The 21516-nt window shown below is 38.7% G+C and overlaps 3 protein-coding genes and 1 non-coding gene across 13 annotated transcripts; 2 read left to right on the forward strand and 2 right to left on the reverse strand.

Moving 5' to 3' along the window:
• The first annotated feature begins 2322 nt into the window (after window positions 1–2322).
• Window positions 2323–9595, forward strand: LOC131006639 (shewanella-like protein phosphatase 1). Of its 5 annotated transcripts, none has more exons than XM_057933805.1 (10): window positions 2323–2675; window positions 3682–3782; window positions 3934–4047; window positions 4285–4497; window positions 5312–5447; window positions 5525–5691; window positions 6333–6421; window positions 7201–7270; window positions 8901–9007; window positions 9285–9595. In XM_057933805.1, exons 1-9 carry the CDS (start codon window positions 2495–2497, stop codon window positions 8985–8987), a joined length of 1158 nt encoding a protein of 385 aa, XP_057789788.1. In that variant the 5' UTR covers window positions 2323–2494; the 3' UTR covers window positions 8988–9007; window positions 9285–9595. The 5 variants fall into 5 exon arrangements, with proteins under 5 accessions (XP_057789788.1, XP_057789789.1, XP_057789792.1 ...); XM_057933806.1 differs by having other exon boundaries at window positions 2328–2675; window positions 9169–9595; XM_057933809.1 differs by having other exon boundaries at window positions 2360–2675; window positions 5315–5447; window positions 9169–9595.
• Window positions 9596–15642: 6047 nt separating this feature from the next.
• TRNAG-GCC (transfer RNA glycine (anticodon GCC)) lies at window positions 15643–15713 on the reverse strand. Its single transcript has one exon. It is a non-coding gene; the product is annotated as a tRNA-Gly (tRNA).
• Window positions 15649–17682, forward strand: LOC131006642 (probable protein phosphatase 2C 26). 5 transcript variants are annotated; one of them, XM_057933812.1, is made up of 11 exons: window positions 15649–15985; window positions 16072–16135; window positions 16207–16286; window positions 16360–16441; window positions 16530–16600; window positions 16677–16756; window positions 16841–16938; window positions 17032–17155; window positions 17242–17324; window positions 17392–17440; window positions 17516–17682. In XM_057933812.1, the coding sequence occupies exons 1-11, from the start codon at window positions 15855–15857 to the stop codon at window positions 17575–17577; spliced, it is 924 nt and encodes a 307-aa protein (XP_057789795.1). In that variant the 5' UTR covers window positions 15649–15854; the 3' UTR covers window positions 17578–17682. The 5 variants fall into 5 exon arrangements, 3 of the variants coding, with proteins under 3 accessions (XP_057789795.1, XP_057789796.1, XP_057789798.1); XR_009095662.1 differs by lacking the exon at window positions 17516–17682 and having other exon boundaries at window positions 15799–15985; window positions 17228–17324; window positions 17392–17433; XR_009095663.1 differs by lacking the exon at window positions 17516–17682 and having other exon boundaries at window positions 15799–15985; window positions 17247–17324; window positions 17392–17433.
• A 222-nt stretch (window positions 17683–17904) lies between these two features.
• LOC131006640 (uncharacterized) lies at window positions 17905–20373 on the reverse strand. 2 transcript variants are annotated; one of them, XM_057933811.1, is made up of 3 exons: window positions 20353–20373; window positions 19186–20278; window positions 17905–18529 (listed from the first exon to the last, which is right to left on the reverse strand). In XM_057933811.1, exons 2-3 carry the CDS (start codon window positions 19963–19965, stop codon window positions 18314–18316), a joined length of 996 nt encoding a protein of 331 aa, XP_057789794.1. In that variant the 5' UTR covers window positions 19966–20278; window positions 20353–20373; the 3' UTR covers window positions 17905–18313. The 2 variants fall into 2 exon arrangements, with proteins under 2 accessions (XP_057789794.1, XP_057789793.1); XM_057933810.1 differs by lacking the exon at window positions 20353–20373 and having other exon boundaries at window positions 19186–20314.
• Between the last annotated feature and the right edge of the window lie 1143 nt (window positions 20374–21516).

A 21516-nucleotide genomic window follows, 5' to 3' on the forward strand; every position in this document is an offset into this window, starting at 1 on the left:
TCTGGTCATCGTCATATAGATATATAAGAAAATTTTCTCTTTCGAGAACTCTCACTAATTGCAGGGCATAATGAAAATAAAACATCCCCTACTACTACGACGATGCTACATCTATACTAGTCGTCATCTCAGTTTGCTATTGTGGAATACATTATCTGCTCTAACCTGTCATCTCGATCTCCTTGAATCTGCTATTGTCTATTCTGGCTTAGCATCACTTCTTCACATCCTTGAAATGGTTAGCTTTCTGCATAAATGGCTAATATAAGAAAATTCATGGTCGAAAAGTTGTGCTCGTCCCGTAATAATTGTATCTTACGACTGCTCCCATAAATCGTCTTTCTACGAATCATATGGTTATGCCATCCTAGTTACCTAGACATCTCTAACTCTTGTCGGATGTGGTAGGGAATAGGATGTGATGAATAAAAATGTCTTATCTTTGTACAAGACGAGCTCGAGTAATGGAATGATTCCATAACAGCCAGTGCTGTCTCAAGGATAATGAAGAAGTTATAATCAATGTAAGATCAAAAGCTAGAACAGAAACTAGAATAAAAACTGAGATATGATATGATTGGAGTAAATCAATACTGGAAGTAGGAACAATCAACTAAGTGGAAAATGAATAAATAGTCCACTGTCAAAGCAAGGGGTAAGGATTTTCAACATAAACGGCTCAGGCTCGAACACAGTGGATCTGGAAAAATTTCTCAATTGTAAATAGCTCAGCTCCTGCATGAGTTCAAATGGATGCAAAATAATTGAAATATGACCAAACGGAATAGGGGCTCAGTAAGTCTACTCTCATGACTACTCTGGCGACAATAAGCGCGGTCTCGGTGAAAGTACCTCTATTACGAAGTACAATTGGTCAATAGTATCTATGCATCCCCTGAGGTCTCCATAATACGTTCGTCTTAACAGGGTCGTGTGTATGAACTGCGATGCTGGGTAAATTCCCTATTTCTGCCACTCCATCGGTAGTAGTAGCAACAAGTGTAGAACGCCCTTGATGTCGTCAACTCTGAACTGCGTATCCTTGAACCAACGTCTACGTTAGTATTCTAAGAACTCCCCTTAGCTACCCCTATAATTCCGATGAAATCTCTAACTCTCTTCGTATTATCTCAACGGTTGGTCTCTCCACTCATTTTCTTCTCGGATGCATACTATAAAGGAAAAAAGGAAAAAAAAGATTGGCCTCGAAGCTAGACGTTCGTCAATTCAAAAGACAAGTTCTATTTTTCTCATTTCACTTCTATATCTCATATGTGATCTCAAAATTCACAAAATTCTCATCCACTCTATTTCTCGTCTATCATCATTCATAATTCTCATCAACTCTATGTTTTTTTAAACACGGAAATCCCTCAAATAAAAAAAGAACTAATTACAAACATTGATCCTGGCCAAACAACACAAAATAGTTTGACATCACACTCCAACTCAAAAAAGGCCAGACATCGTACTATCCAATTTTAGTGGCGGCGACTCTTCTCCATCCACATGCATCTTGCGACCAGCTTTCAACCCTGATATTCCCTCTTCCAGAACAGCACAGACTGAGAAAATATGTTCTTGTGAACTAAGCACCAACCACTATCACTAGCGATTGCCGGAGATTGAGTGGCGGCGGCGCGGCGGACGAGCGGCAAGAGGGAGAGGGAGAGAGGGACGGGCAGCCGCCTCGGATTTCAAGCCCCAAGCCGCCTGGAACCCTAGATCTACCACGCCTGGAAGTCTGGAACCCTAGATCTGCAACATCCCCCCCCCCCACCCCACAACCACTACCGGGTTTGAACCAGTAACCTAAGGATTAAGGCGGCGGCGGAGATGAAAGCGGCGACGATGGAGATGAAGGCGGTGAAGATAGACGGCAGCATCGATGGAGATGAAGGCAGTGGAGATAGACGGCGACATCGATGGAGATGAAGGCGGTGGAGATAGACGGCGGCGTTTCTCGATGGAGATCGGTGGAGAGAGAGAGAGGAGAGGAGAGGATGCATGAGAGAGAGAGAGAGATGATGGAGAGAATGAGCGTGAGAGAGGGAGCCAGGGAGGGTGTGTGGTCATCTTTTTAGTTTTTATGTTAAGGGTAAAATTGTATTTTTACATAAAATCTGGCGAAATTTTAAAATTGTTATGTTAGTGGACAAATTTTAATTTTATAATATGAAAGTGACCATATTTATATATTAACTCTTTTAATATTGTCATAAATATATAAGAATTATTCATATTCGTAATTATAATTAAAAAAATTCCTATTGAAATAAGTAAATAATTATAAAGACGATTTTGGAAGAAACCAAGTGTTTTGATTGGTAGCGTGGCGAAACAAAAGAAATGGAATAATAGATACAATATGCGTGGTGGAGAAAATCTGGAATTGAAACTCAGTGGCAAAACATGTGGACTCTCTTGTTTCCAAGAATCACACCTCACAAACATATCCGCAAACGGAAAATCCTCAAATCTAATGGAGTTTTGAATGGCTTCCGTCCCGCTCGGCTGTTTCTTGCCTCTTCAAACGCGGCGGCGCATACTTTGCTGTGCTTCCACAGCTTCAACCCCGCACAGTCTCAGCCAAACCAGAGGCACCTTAAAACCGATCGTCGTCAATGGTGATCCGCCCACTTTCGTCTCCGCCCCCGGCCGCCGAATAGTCGCGGGTATGTCGCCTTGTTTTCCTGCTTTCGTTGGTTGCCGCATTTTTTTCAAACAGTTTGCATGCGTTAGTAATTGCTTGACTTGTTGAACATAAGTTGTTAGGGTTTTGATTGGCACTGAGACTGAGTGCTCTTTGTTTGCTGTAGAAATGCAATCAACTTACATGTTTGTATCTATGCTGCATTCATTATCCATAAACACATAGGCGCAATTATGCTCACATGTGGATGCGTAAATTTGTAGTAGATACCGAGTAACTGATTTGGTCTAGCATCTACGAGACTCGATAATGAATTTATCCTAATGAAAATTATGAGTAAGAGTTATGTACTTGGGATTCCTGCAAGTGCTCTTGGGAGCTGGAAAGTCTCTTCTATTTAGGGTTGTCTACACTCTAGTCTAGTTCTCTAATTGATTTGTAGCAACAATTTGAGCTCAACCAGGGACTGCTTGTATGAGTTTTTCTTTTTTGGCTTGAACTAGTTATCTATTTTATGTGAATCGATGAGGTTTTAGTATAATAGGATACTGTTGTACCTCACTTGTAAACAAAGAGAGAAAGGAAAAGTAATGTTTAGTTGACTATAATTTAGTACTCTTTTACCATACTTTCAACAAAGAAAAAAGTTCAGATCCTTTTGCATGATGGTGTAAGGAATCCCTGTTTGAATATCTTCTGTACAATAGCTGATGGAGAAATTATCGGGGGTTGTTCAATTATCCAATTCTTGAAATTTTGGTCATTCTAATTCACCTTGCAGACAGTGTGCAGTTGATGCAAATCATTCTATTTGTTGTGATTACCATCAATCAAATATTCATTTCTCTGTGATCGACAAGTAATGAGCAAGAAAAATGCTATTGCACATTGCATATTTAATACTAGCTCCATCTTTGGAACATAAACTTTGCTGGATTATACATCTTAATATTGTTTACCAAAAAAAAAACCTTGCCATTGACCTCAAGTGCCTGTTTTCTTCTGCTCTTTATTGTGTGCTCATTCAGTCGGGGATTTGCATGGAGATCTTGATAAAGCTAAGTATGCACTTCAGATGGCTGGTGTCTTGAGTTCCGATGATCAAAACTTATGGGTTGGTGGACAAACGGTACGCATATATTTGGTTCTCTTATAACCTATAAAATTCTGTTTTAGTAGGAATCCATAGAGCTATTTTTCTGCATGTATGCAATGCTCCAAGATCTGATGGCTCTTCAGGATTTTATTGGACTTTTGACAGAATTTAGTATTCATGGCAGGTTCTGGTTCAGCTTGGAGATATACTTGACAGGGGTGGAGATGAAATTGCAATTTTGTCCTTACTGAAGTCATTAGATATGCAGGCAAAAGCTAATGGGGGTGCAGTTTTCCAGGTTTGTGCCATGCTACCTACATGCTTGTTTTAATTTGGAATGTTGTTGCTAGTTGTTTATACAATGAGTATAGTCCAAGAGTTAACCTTATCCTCCTTCATTTCAGAGCTCAATTACATCGACCTTGTTATTCTACCATAACTTTTTTCCTTCTCCTTTTAGTCCTTCCAAATACTCAAATTAGTATAAGCACGAGTGCTTATTTTTACAGTATACAAATATGTTTCCTTCGTGTAGGTTAACGGAAATCATGAAACCATGAATGTGGAAGGCGATTTTAGATATGTAGATTCTGGTGGCTTCGACGAGTGTGCTGCCTTCCTGGAACACTTGGAAATCTGTGAGCATAACTGGGAAGAAGCATTTGTTGGTTGGTCTAGTGTATCAAAGAGATGGAGAAAAGATCATAAGGTGCCAAAGAATCCATGGGGTCCCTGGAATTTGGTAAAGGTAATTTATGAATTGTGACTGTACTGTTGGATGTATTGAATTAGAGAAATTTAAGATGCCAAAATTATTTCAATAACTTGCTTGATGACTATAATTATAATGATTTCAGAATTGGTTATTGATAGAATAGGTCACTGCATGCTGATAGAGTAAAGGTGTTAGCAAAGGGAAGAATAACGATAGATTAGAAAAGAGAACTCCTCGAAGAGGCCTACAACAATAGCTGTCCCTAAACAACGTATTTCCAGAATGACTCAAACATAACACGGGACCCCTACATAAAGGAAAATAGAATAAACCCTAGTTCAAAAGCCATGCACACGTTGGGCCCTAACTAAACCAAAGCAACAATTAACAATAATCACTGTAGTAAAATAATACTCCCTCTGTCTACAAAGAGTATACAACTTTGGGTTCGGCACGGGTTTTAATAAAATAGTTGGTGAATGTGTATTTTATTGGACAAAGGGTCGCACCTTGTAGAAATGAGTGGTTGTGGTTGAATTGAGTGTGAGCCAGAGGTGGTTTTTTGGTAAATAAGAGATGTTTGTAAGGTTGAAATATAAGGAGAGAGTGTGGTCATGTCCTAAAAGGGAAATGTAGTATACTTTTTATGGACGCCAAATGAGGCAATTGTTTTGTACTCTTTGTGGACAGAGGGGGTAATAATAACTAAAGTAAAATAACGATAAGACTCTTTAGGAATAATGTGGGCCACAGCTCTCCTCCCACGAACATAGACTCGAAACTTTGGGTGCATGCTATCACATGCTGATACTTGTTTCTAACTCTTATCATCTGACTATTAGGACAGCAGCAGAAAGGAGTCATTGCAAGATCAATTCTCCTAAGACCAGGGGGTCCATTGGCATTTGAATTGGCGCACCATGCTGTTGTTCTCAAAGTCAATGACTGGGTATTCTGTCATGGCGGCCTTCTTCCTCATCATGGTAATTTACTAAAATCTTAATCTCTGCAATTTGTATGAGTTAAATTACCAGCCTGCTTCATCTTCTGCTTCCTTCAGTTGAATATGGCATAGAGAGGATGAATACAGAAGTATCATACTGGATGAAAGGCCTTAGCATGGATGATCATCCCCCCTTTATTGCCACCAGAGGCTATGATAGTGTAGTGTGGAGCCGTTTGTACTCGAGAGACATGTCAGATCTGGAAGATTATCAGATCAATCAGGTTTGTGATCCTTCTGTTGTCTATTTGATATGTCTTGCATTTTATAAGGCCTGGTGGTAACATTCTAGATTTATAGGTGAAAGCTCTAGGCTTCACCTCATTTTTTACTGTTTGAATCAGTTATGGTGTTGTCCCTCCATACTTGAGTCACTTTTGATGAAACCAAAAGCAATAGGTAACATATCACTATCAGAAACTTCTCTTGGATCCTTATAGTCTGACTTCATTAAACATGGTGTCATTATAATTTCTAATCATGTGATTCATTATATTAGAGGATGTCTCCAGAATGATAATATGGTATACTGCACTCTGGGGTATTTACTTTGCATGATTGAGTATTTTTATCCTCAAGAGTCGGATTTTTCCAATACCACCATTTCAATGGGATATGAATCAAGCAAAACTAGCACAAATGATAGAAATTATCTAGGGCCTTGTGATTTCCCAAAGTTTCAATCCACCTAAATAAACAAGGGATTAGGCTTACTAATTTTATCTATCAAGGCTAATCCTCAAAAGTAAACGCTCCTTCAGTTGACTGATTGCATGCTCATTTCTTATCTATTGTAAACAAATATGGTTGATCTTTCGGTTTTGCACCTTAAGCAACTAAAAGTACTTAGTTTGCCTCTTAACAGATCCAATATATTCTTCGTGATACGCTTCAAGCAGTAGGTGCCAAGGCAATGGTGGTGGGGCATACTCCACAAATCACAGGAGTAAATTGGTAAAGAAACTTAAACTTTATTTATTTTATTTCATTTTCTCATCATTACTAAAATTATCCTCTTAAAAGGTGATTCAACGAATATGGTCAACTAGATACACCATTAAGTTAAACTAGGTCATATATAATTTTCACCATATGACCAGACCAGCACAACTAACTAATAAAATATACATCGAGAAAATTGTGTGTGTGTGTGTGTGTGTATTAGGTGAAACATAATGGAAAGAACTGTAGGTGTTCCAACTATTAATGTCAATGAAGTTTCCATCTGCCTCACTCTTCCACAAAATACTCCTGGAAAGCTCCAAGATTTATTACTATAACCTAAGAAATACAGCTCATGATTGTACATTTTACTAGTTCAAAAAGTCAACCTTTTGAGATGGACAGTATAAATATGCAGCTAAAGTAATTAGGTTAAGAAAAAAGCCTTGTAGTAGGGAAAGTGCAAGATTCTTTTGCAATGATTTGCATGTCCATCTACTCTGAGCAGACTTAACCAGTCTCTCTTCCCCTGATGAGATGGCAGCATGTTGCTGCTTTAGTGATGCTCTTTATACACCACATTTAATCATGTTTGGCTTTAAAACAATGAGAAGGCGTATAGGTGTGCATAGTTAATCATTTAATTTTATAGTCATAGGCTCATAGCACAGATTAATTGGAGGATAAGAATGTGCGCAATAAGGATCCATATGGAACCATAGTATCTGTGAATGATGTGCTTGTACTGAGACTGATTATAAATCAATTGAACGAGTTTGGTCATCCTGCAGTGAATTCAACTGTAGCATTTGGCGAGTTGATGTGGGGATGTCTAGTGGGGTCCTTGACTCAAGGCCTGAGGTAAATCATACATTCTCTGAAGTCCCTATATCTTAAATAAGATACAATCATTTCCCGCATTCAAAATATATATATTCCTGCACTTTCTTCTTTGAGAAGTTTCTTGCACTTAAATATGCTTATACCTGGCCTCAAGTAAAAATGCTTATACCTGCATATCTCCAAGAGCCTCCATAGATAAAAATAGTATAAACTAATCCATTGTTTAGTAAGATGGATTGTAACTTTGGGATATCCCAAAACTCTTGATAATTTCTATCATTTAGCTAATTTTGCTTGATTCATATCCAATTGAAAGGGTAGAATTAGAGAAATCCTAGTAATTAAGATTAAAATACTCAATCATGTATCCTATCAATCATGAAAAGTAAACACCCCCTAAATAAAGAAACTGTCAACCATACAAAGAAATAATACGTGAATGCATATATAGGCTGTGGATTAAATGAGAACTACATCTCTAATGAGAACTAAGAACTAATAATCACCCTTTATCCATTTAATCTAGCTGTTACAATTAATGATTCAATCCTGATTTTTCGCAAATTTCAAATCACTCATGCGAGGATTTCACATAACCAGCAGATACCTTATTCATACAACTACTTAAACTATGCAAGTATAATATATTCATGTGTATGCAAATGACTATCGTATGTAAGGACATGCTATCGCAATTTGAAAATCACTCATGCAAGAATCTCGTATGCTCATGCAACTACTTAACTTAAGCAAGTATAATGTATTCATATGCACGCAAATGAACAAATTACTCCGAATTTTTTTCCTTGTCCTTCCAATCCCTTTTTTTTGTGACCATCCAATCTAATTTAATTAGTGATTGAATTTGGCCCCTAATTCTTATCTAAGGGGGTGTTTTCACTATAACCTAACATGTATATATATATATATATAGGGTAGGGTTAATATAAAAACCCCTCTTAAGATGAAAACTAGGAACCAATTTAAAATCATTGATTTAAATAAAATAGAAGGCTGAGATTAAACTACAGATGCACAATTTCGATTGCATAGATGCACAGTTTCAATTGCATAGATGCACAATTTCGATTTGCTTGAGTATTTTGCATTGTTGGTTTCAATTGCATAAATTGCATATTTTTTAATTGCACGGTAAAATATAATAGATGCACAGTTTCTTTTGTTGACTAAATCCTAACCACTAGATCTAATATTTAAAAGGTCAAGATTAGGTTCCTAGTTCTCATTTTAACAGAGGTTTTTATTAGAACCTCTTCCTATATATATATATATATATATATATATATATATATATATATATATATATATACATGTGAATATGCAGTGGTTTCTTCGTTTAAAGTTTATCACTTCTCAATATGCTGTGTGGAATATGTTGTTAATTGAATACCTTATTGTGGAAGGTCGTTCAGCAATGCAACTTTGGATCAATTTTTGTTTTCATTTTTATTCGGGTACTTCTCTGGTTTCAGTATTTTTGCTGAAACTATTAATAGTGCAGTTACTGTGAGAGGGATATTTCTGATATTATCATTTTTGTATTACTGTGAGAAACATGTAGTTTCAAGCTTTCAGAATGACATGATATATTGGGAATAGCTGATGATATCTGATTTATTTTGAGCAGGTTCTAGAAATAAGAGAAGGTGAAGCGAGGGCAATCAGGAGCAGAAGAGATAGATATAGTGAGCTCCAATTAGTTGATTATACATAGAAAGCATGGGAGGCTTCTAGGTATATCCAATTCTCCTTCACACGAAGTTGCTCACATAATTTAATACTAAATCATATTCACACTCGAATGCTTCTTTCCCATCTTCATCCTTTCCTCCCTACATACATTTGAAAATTGAAATAATGACCACTCCTCATATATCTCTATTGTTTATCATCAGAGCTTTACTTTGGATTTGAAATCAAATTCACCGGAATATCTTATGTCTACATTCTAAACACCTTCCTCGAATGTTGTAAACTGATCTCCCTTATTCATGCTCCGGTCCACCTGAAGATCTCCGGAGCTCATTCAGGTGTAATGAGGGCTAAACGGATAGTAATAACAGAGGATGCATCAAAATACCTACGTTGGAAGCATTGTCCGGTGCACAAGATGTCTCTGAATTGTGGAATGAAACCAAGGAGAAGAAGACAGACAGACACCTTCTATACACAGACAGCTATATGTACAGTACAGATTAGTGACATTGAGAAACTTCACTGTATATAAAAAGTTGATTACAGTGTTACTACTTTAATGGCTTCCATTATTTGAAGTGGAGGTACCCAGATTTATATACTATTATGGAGACATTACTTTAGTTTTGGAGGGTGTCTTGTTATATCTATATGGGAATATGAAATTACTTTGGAAGCACAGATAAGTAAGTCTAGCTTTAATGAATGCGGTATTCTTCACTGAGAAAACGTATTTCACCATAATATTAATTCAATTGATTTTTCCAATTATTTGAATCAAACTCTCCTTCTAAGTTCTTATAAAAACATTGACATCCATCCACCGACGGTAGATACACATTAAGAATACAAATCTAGATGTTATGCAACTCGTGTTAGTTATAACTTATACATGTCTATTTATATATGTGAATATATGTCTATAATTGTTTTATATTTTAATATGAATATTTTTAATGCATATAATTGAACACCAGAACACATACTATATATCAACACAACATGCATAAATTTACACATAAAAATGCATTGATGTCACTACACCTATTGAGTCGGCATCAGCTGGGTGCGCGCAGCGTAGGGTTGTCCCAGCGGCTGCCGGCATCCGGCAATAGCTGCCTCTCTGATTTTGATCTTATTTTTTTTAATGCACATAATAGAACACAAAAATAAATATATATAAACACAAACATGCATAACTTTGCAAACAAAAATGCATTGAGGTCGCTACACCTGTTGAGCCGACGCCTGTCGGGTGCACTCAGCTTGGGGGTCTCCTGGCGGCCACCGACCCCTGCGCCCCCGTCGGCACCCAGCCATCGCCGCCTCTCAGCACCCTTACTTATCGCCCGCAACGCATTTTTGTATGTAATGTTATGTATATTTTTGTTTATATATATGCATTAAAAAAAATTCAAATATTAAAAAAATTTAAAATATATACTCCCTCAGTCCCATAAATAATGACTTGTTTTCCTCTTTGGGTTATCAAACAAATAATGGCCTATTTCCTTTATTAGAAATAATTAGGACTTATTTACTTCTTAATTAACTCCTCTAATTTAAACTCTATTAACCCTAATCATTTCTGAAAATTCGGTATCTCTCTCTTACTCTCTATTCCTCTCTCTTCCGCCTTTTGGTCTCCTTCATCCGAAACCCTAGTTTCTGCCTCCTTCAAGGGACGCCGCCTCCCTTTGCACCGATCTCCATCGTGCGCCGTCCCTTTGCACTGTTATCCACCGATTTTCCATTCTTTACACCCTTCTCCACCTATTCTCCGTTCTTTAATGTGTCGCGATGTCGAAAAGCCAGTGGTCCGGTTACCTGAGCGGTGACTTCGTCCCTGACACTGAAGATCCGTGCAATTGGTGCTCGACGCCGGAGACAGATTTCCTGTCTTTGTGGCCTTCACTGGTGTCTAGAAAAGCCTCTGTCGGGCTGGAACTACCGGAAGCCACGTGTGGAGACGGATTTGCTCCGACCTCACCCTTGGCCACGGTTTCCCCCATGGCTAGGAACATGATCTACCGTTGCCCTTCCAAAATCCATTTGAAGTTTTCTGAAAATTCTAGGGTTACTTCCCCTGAATTGATTTCTGTTTCCTCTAACAATGAATCATGTTCTTTACTTTGTGAGGAATCATGGCCCGACGTTCTGGACTCTGAATGGATGCTCGATTACACACTGAGGCAGCTTTCCATGCTTAAGATCATGTTGCCGCGCCTATTTTGGGTGAGATCTACCTTTTTACCTAATTCTTGTGATATGGTGGTGGTTTTTCGATAATTGCATGTTCTTGTACAATGGGTGATGGATATACTTGGGTATTGAAAAGATAAAAATCGTTTCTCACAGTTTTTTTTTCCTAAAATCATCAATGATTCAAGTGTATTTGAATGAGGTGTTGAATTGCTCCTAGTATACTGTCTATGTGTGCCTTTGCCCTGTGTGGCTGTTGCTCTTGTTGCTTGTGGCTTTATGTGCTTTAGCCCTGTGTGGCTTTGTGTGCTTTTGCCCTGTGTGGCTTTGTGTGCTTTTGCCCTGTGTGGCTGTTGCTTTTGCTGTCTATGGCTTTGTGTGCTTTAGCCCTGTGTGGCTCTGCGATTTAGCCCTGTGTGGCTCTGTGTGCTTTGCCCTGTGTGTTTGTGTGTTGCTCTGCCTTATTTGGCTGCCTGTAGTTTTATGTGCTTTAGCCCTGTGTGGCTTTATGTGCTTTAGCCCTGTGTGCCTGTTGCTTTTGCTGTTTGTGGCTCTGTGTACCTTAGCCCATTGAGGCTCTGTGTGCCTTAGCCATCTATTGAATAAAAAAAAAATGAGTTCATTTCATGAAAATTGGATACAAAAGACATTCTTTACATATTGCATTCATTTCCTTGTATTTTTCAGTAGGACTTACATAAAGAAAACAATCTGCCTTACATACAAAATCAGTTGCCTTTCAAAAAGTAATCATTTCCCTTTCCTTCACTAACTCATGGTTGTTGAATACCTAAGTTTGTCATTAGATATTCAATCACATCTAATGAAATTCATCTTATGCCTAGATCATTCATTAGATGGTCCATGCCCTCCTCACAACAATTATCCACAAGATATTGTAGGCATTCCTTCACTAACTCACTAGACACTTCCAAATTAACTGGAAGTTCATTTTGCTTAATGAGTGTGCCCTTCTTCATGTGTGGTATTTTGTACGCATTGTGTCCTTTCATCTTCATCATTTCCACCATGCATCCTTGAATACTCAAAAACATATTGTTTAAAGTAGTAGGTTGTTGGAAAATAGAAGAAATATCCTAACCTTGTTTAGATGATCCCAAAACCCTTAGATTTTATCTCTCTAGACTAGACTATTTTCGAACTTGGTGCGTCGTTTTACACCAAAAATATCTGGCAGTCAACCGGTATGCCCACACTGTGCAGACAGCAGTAAGCAAGATCGTCTCCCAAGGGATCGGCGAGAATTCTCCTAAAATCCAACCTGCAAAGAAACTCCAGAAACGAAATTAATGGAAAAAATATGAGAAAATACTAAAATAAAAATAAATAAATAAAACCTATAAGAATTGCAATGGTTGTAATATTAAATAAATAAATAAATAGAAAATTCCAACAATTAATAAAAGAATTCCAGCAATCAATTAAGTCCACCCTAGCTTAATTATTCTGATCATTGATGCAAATATAACTTTAATTCATGCAAGCAAACCAGTTATAACCACCGAAGACGCTTCTGACGTGATCTTATTTCTCCTTAATTATTCGGTAATTAGGAAGACGCTTCACTAATTACTACCCTAATCGACTGACAACCGTAAGAGACACTCTATAGATTTAATGAGTCGACAGCATTAATTTCTAGAGAAACCCGATTCAAAACTAATAAACTCTGACGCGGGATTATTGAATTAAGACTGCTTTTCCCTTGACCCTGATGTGCCAATTTACCACTAATCAAACCTAAACCACGATTACGTATGGCCGATTCAATTGGTTGTATAATTAATTCTAACCCACTAAATATTGCGCACTACCTAATGGATTAAAATAATTAATAACGATAAACATGGAGAATCACAGATACAAGCATAAAATAAAGTATAAGAACAAATTAGATCTCACAAAATAATCTTGCTAGTGCTTCCCTAATCGTTGCTGGAATAAACGAAATTTAGCTAGAAAACATAATAATTAAATAAAACAAATAAATAAATAAATTGCAAAGAATGATGAAAGAATAAAACTTGAATAAAGCTCAAAAATTGCGTCTGACTTCTCTCCTCAATGTGGCGTGAATTGATTCCAAAGCATAAATGTATATATAATAATTTTAAACCTAAACTAAAACCTAATTAAACAATAAAATCATAAGAAAAAGGCCTAAGCCTAATATCAGCGTATTGGCCCACCAAATAATGAAAAGAAAGGCCACTAAAAGACAAAAGAACTTCAGACCACAAGATTCTCGCCAATCTTGAATTTCGGACATCTCAGACGGTATGGGCACGCCGTCCAGCTTGCGCGCACAAATTCTTTCTTCACAGCTTAAGACTTCAAAACTCTTCTCAAAAGCAAGTCTTTTCTCCAAAACCTATCAATTACCATCAAACTCCACTTAAGCTCATAAATCATACCAAAATGATTATATATATAAATAATGAAGCATAGAAATCATACTAAAATACCCAAATAAATGCGTATAAATACGCCTAATCAGAACTCAAGTGTTAGAGTTCATTCTCTAGTTAGACTGAAGCGGCAAAATTTGAAGACAAAAGATCTGAAGACTGATGAAGAGTTGACTGAAGAACATGGACTGAAGTTTGGAAGACTGACCAACTGAAGTTCATCTGAAGTAATTGCGACTATAAATGAAGGACTAGTACTGGAATGTGCAAGCAAGCTTTAGTCGAAACATTCTTTGAAGACTTGCTTTAAGGATCTAAATAATACAGAGGACTGAAGCTACAAAAAGACGGACTGAAGATGCATTCAAGTATATATCGCTTAGACCAATAAAGACAAAGGATATCTTCTGGTACACGCCGCATTAAATGCAAAGGATAGTGCATTTAATGCTAGGATATGGCAAATCGTCCTTCACCGAGCAGAGTTACTTCATCCGTGCTACTTTGCACTGTAACACCATCTCCCCATGCCTAAAGACCATACCCATTTCGGCGAAAAAGGAGATAGAAGACAAAGACCCTGAGCATAGATCAAATCAAGTGTCAACGACAGTATTTGAAGAAGGAACTCCTCCAACGGATCTATTCTTCATCCTCCGACTATAAATAGAGCTCAAAGAACAACTTTCAACTTCACCGATTCAAAGACTTACGCTGAAGCTCTGCCAAAATATCGAGTCAGCAACTTACTTAGCAATCAAACTTGAATCGAAGAAGAGAGTAAACTCTGTTGTAAAAATTAGTTCTCCTTATTTATAAACACTCTCTTAGAAGTGTCTAGGCAAAACCATATTCATACATCCTTAGCCTAGTCCTTGATTACTCGAGAGCTTTGTTCTCGATAATCCTAATTGGAGATTTTCAAACTCCTTTTCAACCGAGCGAAAAGTGTGTTTGAGTGATAGAGTTTTAGACGGTTGTCTAAACTCAAAGAGTTCTCAGGCCCCGCAAGCAAGACGAGTGAAGTCTTAGCTAATCTGCGAGATTGAGAAAAGAGACGAGAAATCCAATCCATTCTCTGAAGACTTGCTTTAAGGATCTAAATAATACAGTGGACTGAAGCTACAAAAAGACGGACTGAAGATGCATTCAAGTATATATCGCTTAGACCAATAAAGACAAAGGATATCTTCTGGTACACGCCGCATTAAATGCAAAGGATAGTGCATTTAATGCTAGGATATGGCAAATCGTCCTTCACCGAGCAGAGTTACTTCATCCGTGCTACTTTGCACTGTAACACCATCTCCCCATGCCTAAAGACCATACCCATTTCGGCGAAAAAAGAGATAGAAGACAAAGACCCTGAGCATAGATCAAATCAAGTGTCAACGACAGTATTTGAAGAAGGAACTCCTCCAACGGATCTATTCGTCATCCTCCGACTATAAATAGAGCTCAAAGAACAACTTTCAACTTCACCGATTCAAAGACTTACGCTGAAGCTCTGCCAAAATATCGAGTCAGCAACTTACTTAGCAATCAAACTTGAATCGAAGAAGAGAGTAAACTCTGTTGTAAAAATTAGTTCTCCTTATTTATAAACACTCTCTTAGAAGTGTCTATAGGCAAAACCATATTCATACATCCTTAGCCTAGTCCTTGATTACTCGAGAGCTTTGTTCTCGATAATCCTAATTGGAGATTTTCAAACTCCTTTTCAACCGAGCGAAAAGTGTGTTTGAGTGATAGAGTTTTAGACGGTTGTCTAAACTCAAAGAGTTTTAGACAATTGTTTCAGTTGATAGGGTTTGTTGTGCGCACCTGTAATCATAAGCGTAATCGATTGTCAGTGTGATCAAATTGACCATGGACGTAGGAAATGGTGCCAAGTGTTATTCATTTGGGAATATCTAATCGATGAATAAATGAGATTGCCTTATGTGTGTCCCCCTTGAAACCACGTATTGGTTATTTCAAGTTCCAAAAGCATGGTTTTGGAAAAAATAGTATATGCAGCAGAAATTACAAAGGAAAAAAAACTGCATCAGCCGGGAATCGAACCCGGGTCTGTACCGTGGCAGGGTACTATTCTACCACTAGACCACTGATGCTTTGCTGACAATTGGCTTTCGGGAACCAATTTGAAAGGACCCTTTTCTGACGTGGACGAACGAGGAGCGTGAAGTTCTCCATTTGGGAAGAGAAACTGCTACCAGTTGATATTGTAAGCAGGTATAGAGAGAGAGAGAGAGATGGCAATTCCAGCCGCGTTGAGCACTATTGCTTACTCGGCAAACAGACCATTATCGAATTCGACTCCATTCTCCTCTTCTCACAAAGCCAAGAGGCTGCTTTGCTGTGCATCTCTCTCCAATTTTGTTGGGTAAAAACCATTTCTTCTATTCATCATCAATATTTATCCCATTTCTTCTGAACCTTCCCATGTTTTTTGTTGTAAAATTATTGAAGGAGCTCAGAAGCAGCAGGTGTGTGCTTGAGTGTTGGAACCCACCTCATTCCCCATCCCGACAAGGTACCATTTCTGTTTCCTCCTTGCCTGCTTTCTTTGTTTCTTTAACTGGGAAGGTGGGTTCTTGCTTGCAGGTTGAGAAAGGCGGAGAAGACGCCTTCTTTGTGAGCAGCCACCGCGGCGGAGTCATTGCGGTGGCCGACGGCGTTTCCGGGTATTAATTTCATCATACATGTTCAACAATTACCAACTTATTGTAATAAATGGTGTGTTTTTTATCTTCGCAGTTGGGCTGAAAAAGATGTGAATCCAGCTCTTTTCTCGCGTGAGTTGATAGCTCACGCCTCTAGCTTGGTGGAAGATGAAGAGGTCTTGTCTTGATTGATTTACATTTTCTTGTATTGTCTTCTTCTAGTTTATGACTGAAAAAACATAAAAATGCTGTATTTATTTATAGGTTAACTATGAGCCACGAAGTTTGATTAGAAAAGCACATGCTGCTACCACTTCCATTGGCTCTGCCACCGCGTAGGTTTCTTCTGCTTCATACTTAGGGTTAATGGAATATAAATCATGTCCTTACATTTTTTGATGCCTTTGTTAGAGTTGTTGCAATGCTTGAAAGGAATGGGATACTGAAGTTGGCAAATGTAGGGGACTGCGGTGTGAGGATCATACGCAAAGGTGATATAATGCCGTTGTTTTCATGGGGATAGATACCTTTTCAGATTTTGTATGTGTGATTGATTTACTATATTATGGTTATAGGTCAAATAGTGTTTTCTACATCTCCACAAGAACACTATTTTGACTGCCCATATCAGCTGAGTTCAGAGGCTGTTGGTCAGACATTCCTAGATGCCACGGTGCTAAATCTTGATCCCCCTCTTTAACATAATCCCATCCCATTAAAGATGGTGGTGAAGTGAAGCCATTGTTTGTGTTGTGATGAAATGCAGGTGATGAGTGTGGAAGTGATGGAAGAGGATATGGTCGTGATGGGGTCGGATGGGCTGTTTGACAATGTTTATGACAAAGAAATTCTTTCAGTTATGGATTCATATGATAGTGTAGCTGATGCTGGTATATATGCCCTTTCTAGTTAACTTGGCTGGTTATGTGAAGTGAAGCTTCTATATACTCTTACTGGTGTAGTGGTTTGTATGTAGCAAAGGCATTAGCTAATCTTGCTCATAACCATTCAATGGATTCGACCTTCGACTCCCCTTATTCCGTAGAAGCTCGAGCACAGGTGAGTAGTTCATCTCATTTTGCAATTTCTACTTATTCTTAATAAGAAATGTGGTGTTTTTGAGCAGGGTTTTGATGTTCCTTGGTGGAAGAAAATCATGGGGATGAAGTTAACAGGCAGGATTTCGATAAGCCTTCTTATTATCCATACCTTTTGATGTTAATAGTTGGCTCTCTGTTTAAAATGGACAGGTGGGAAGCTCGATGATATCACTGTCATTGTAGGAAAGGTGGAGAGCTCGTTGAGCTCTTGAGAGAAAGAGAGTCAAAAGAAATTCTTGGTATTGATCGATTGTTATGGGAATGTACATGATGATTTTCCTTTGGAAGTAAATAATAAAATTTTGAAATGCACAACACACCAGTTTTCGTTGCATATCACGGTACTACATCAATATCCCAAGTTACACCTTACACTATAGATGCAATATCAAGATTTGGGATCACATGAATGCAAAGCTTTATATATGCTCTACCAGACATTATCAAATCTTGATATATTGAAATGATCATCAACCCAGTAAAGACTACAGCAGGTTACACTCCCCATGGTGAGTGAATAGGAAATACAACTAAATCCATGAAGAAAAACAATATTTAGCTTCAGCATGTGTAGTTAGAAGTAACAATGCCACAAAGATCCCTTTTGTGACCATATCAAAATTTTCTGGTGCAGCTAAACTGCATAGTTCATAAACTCCACAAGGCCCTGTCTGTACAGGTCCATGTAACATAAATACGTGATCAACGAAATAAATAATGGGGGAAAAGAGACCCTACTACTTTGACCAGATTATTGGAACAGAACAATTTCTACACTAAATATGAATAAAATGCTCCGGTATAAGGGTTATCTCCTCGCATCTGTATAAACCAAGTGTCCCTGACATAAGGTGCTTACCCGACTAGCTTGCTCGTGCCTGTGCCCATGCTCATATTGCTATAGCGTTTCTGATACAACAAACTGAAAAGGTGCATTGCATTTGCTTTCTAGGTCACATTGTCAATGTTGTTGCTATCGTTTAAATCTTGGAAGAAGGATTTTGCTGCTTCATACGTAGACCAGCAGATTGCAGCAGCCGGAGCGTGGAAGAGCATTCTGGGCATCCATCCTCTCATAAGACCTCTGTATCCATCTTTCTTTATTATTGTCCGAAAAACATCCCCGATCGAACCACTAACAAATCTATCACATCCACAGACACCCTGCATCAACTCAATTTATTAAGAATAAGAAAGTGGCTTTACCTCAAAGAGCTTGCACACAGATCCGTACGCTAAGAAAATTTATGATGAAAGCCAGGACAAGGGCACAACTAATTAACACTATCACCCTTCAATTCTTACAAAGACTGAAGCTTCGTGAAGAGGCAAAGAACAAACAAGATGAGGAAACATGAGGTAAGACATGCTGTAGCAACGTCGATTTAACCAGAAGGACTAGGAAAAACGAACAAAGATACCAACTTTCTCTAGTGATGAACACAGCAGCTTAGGAAAAGGCACATATCGACTTTAAACACCACCCACAAGAGAGAATGGACTGCGCAATGGTCACAATCCTCTCCAAAAATTCTCACCTTGAAACCGTATTTCACCCACACTATATGCAGTAAGTCTTTCTTCCTCTACAACCTCTTCTCGACATACATTATATCCCACAACGAAACATTCACATAGCCCCCTACCCCACCCACCCAAGAACAAACATTTACATATCTAAGTAAACCCAAATCCGTGGCTGTGATAACAAAATAGAAAAATAACCGACTTTGAAGTAGCCCCTATTATAAATCATACTCTACACCTCAACATGGCTAAATTACAGCAAAAGAGCTAATTTACACAATTAATTAAAGTACCTGGCACTGCAATTGAGTCTTGACGACATCGAGGGGAGTGGTCAAGGCAGCAGCCAATGCCCCAGCTGCTGCGCCAGCCGTAGCATGAACAATTAAGGTCTCATCACTGAGGCTTTCCGGTGAATGTGAAACCTCCGTCAAACCCCTTTTCGCGGCCTCATAAGTGGCAAAATGCAGCGCCGTGAAAGGTGCATTCATCAGCACCGTAGTCCTGTAAGAAGCGTAGAACGCCCAAAACCCATCCTGCCTCAGCACCCTCGAGACGCAATCCCACACCCCTTTGTACGGACTATTGCCCAATTGCAGCCTCTGCTTCACCATATCCATCGGCGTGAGCACAGCATCGCTCGCGATGGTGGCGCAAACCCCAGAAGCCGCGTGCGCCATGTGGTTGTCCGGATTGCCGCCGGAGAAGCTCTTCTTACAAATCTCGTAAACGGAGAAATAAGCCGCGTGTGCGGGCCCCGCGCCGAGCGCCATAGCGCCGATCCCACGGTAGAGGCCTCTGGCGCCATCGGTCTTCATAATTGACTGCACGGCTTGCTTAACGCTGGCGGACTTGATGGGGCAGGAACCTAGGGCTTGCATTTGGGTTTTGATGGTGTCGACGGGGAACATGGCCATGTGCTCCACCATGCCGGCGACGGAGCCGGCGATCATGAACTGCCAAAAATGGAGCCCGTCGTGCTCGACGCCGGCGACTGCCGAGCTGTAATCGGGCTGCGGCGGCACGGGGATCAGCTCCGTTTGCTGAAATTTCGGGGAGGCGTCGGTGGCCATGGAGGGATCGGAGAGCGGAATTAGGGTTTAAAAATTGTTCAATCTGTGAAAGCTGAAACGCATAGCGGAAATGATAGAGAGAGGTCTTCGAAAACGGAAAGTTCAAAACTAGGGTTTCAACTTCCAACAAATTGGGGCGTCGTAATTAAATGGGAATTGGTAAAATTAAATAATCTAGTTTGTTGATGGATATATGAAAATTCAAGCTTTATCGCAATTGGGCGCTGAAAATTCCGCAGCACTGATTTTGTCTGAGAAAAGAAGTGAACGATCTCAGCACGCTCATCACTCTCTAATCTCTATCCTTTAAATCCTTTTTTATCGAAGGGTGAATAATTCGGTTAGATTCATCTAGCACTAATAATTTTAATCTCACCGTTTAATTACAAATATCTCACTTTCTGTAATGAGATGTTTTATTTCTATTTTAACAATATATAATCTCTTTATATCTAATATTTAAATCATTTTCATCTACTCATTTTATCTACTAATTACATACTCCCGTGATCAAAATTCAAAAGTAGTAGGACATTTGTAATAAGACGGAGGGATGGAGTATTTATTTTTGGGTTAATTACGCCAAAATTCATGAACTTTGGCCCGTTTTTAAATTTTTCATAAACTTTTTTTTATCATCAATTCCTTCAATTTAAAGGATTGTTCAATTTTTCCACACGTTTGAGCTCCGGTGAAGTAGCAAGCTGACATAGCTATTACGTGACAGTACCGAGTTGACATGGCCCCTACTAGCTTCTTGAACTGAAAAATTGACACATGGAAAACAATAAACAATAAACAAAACAAACAAAATAAAATCCATCTCTTTCCTTTCCCCCCTTCTCCAGGTTCGGTGGAAGTCCGCCAAGGACTACCACCGGAATCGCGAAACACCACGCGCTCGCCGCAGTTCCTCGGCCTCAGGAACCAGCGCAGGTAGTGGTCAGAGTCCGAATAAACAAATAAAGAAAGAAGAACACATTTTCTGCCTCGGACGACAGAAGACTTAGATAAGACGAAATGAGAATTAGATCAGTGGGGCTCGACATCACCAACACCAACCAATTCAAGAGAAGCTGGAAATACGGAGAGGAGCAAGTCAAACAATCAAATGCAACAAAAGTAGTTCAAAGAAAATCCTCATCTTATGATATCAATCATCAATCAAAAAGGGTTTTGAATAAAATCCCAGTGCTAAAAGAGTGGCAACAGCAGCACAAGGAAAGTAAGAAATTGTCTGACTGATAAACTAGCTTATACTCCTTAGTCATTTCCAGGTACTCAAGTATATTCTTTACGGAAGTCCAATATTTTATACTCAGGTTAGTTTGATATCTTGCTACCATGCCTACGTTAAAGCAAATATCAATTCTAGTGCACAACATAGCATACATCAGACTCCCAACTGTCGAAGCATAGGAAATTTGTCTCATCTCCTTTATCTTGATTTGTAGTTTGGGACACATATCCTTGGATAGAGTAAACCCATATATGAAAGAAATAAATCTTTTTTTGGAATTATGCATGTTATTTTAAGCACTGTTTCGATGT

Source organism: Salvia miltiorrhiza, chromosome 1 (assembly GCF_028751815.1).
Source record: "Salvia miltiorrhiza cultivar Shanhuang (shh) chromosome 1, IMPLAD_Smil_shh, whole genome shotgun sequence".
NCBI classification, from domain to species: Eukaryota; Viridiplantae; Streptophyta; class Magnoliopsida; order Lamiales; family Lamiaceae; genus Salvia; species Salvia miltiorrhiza.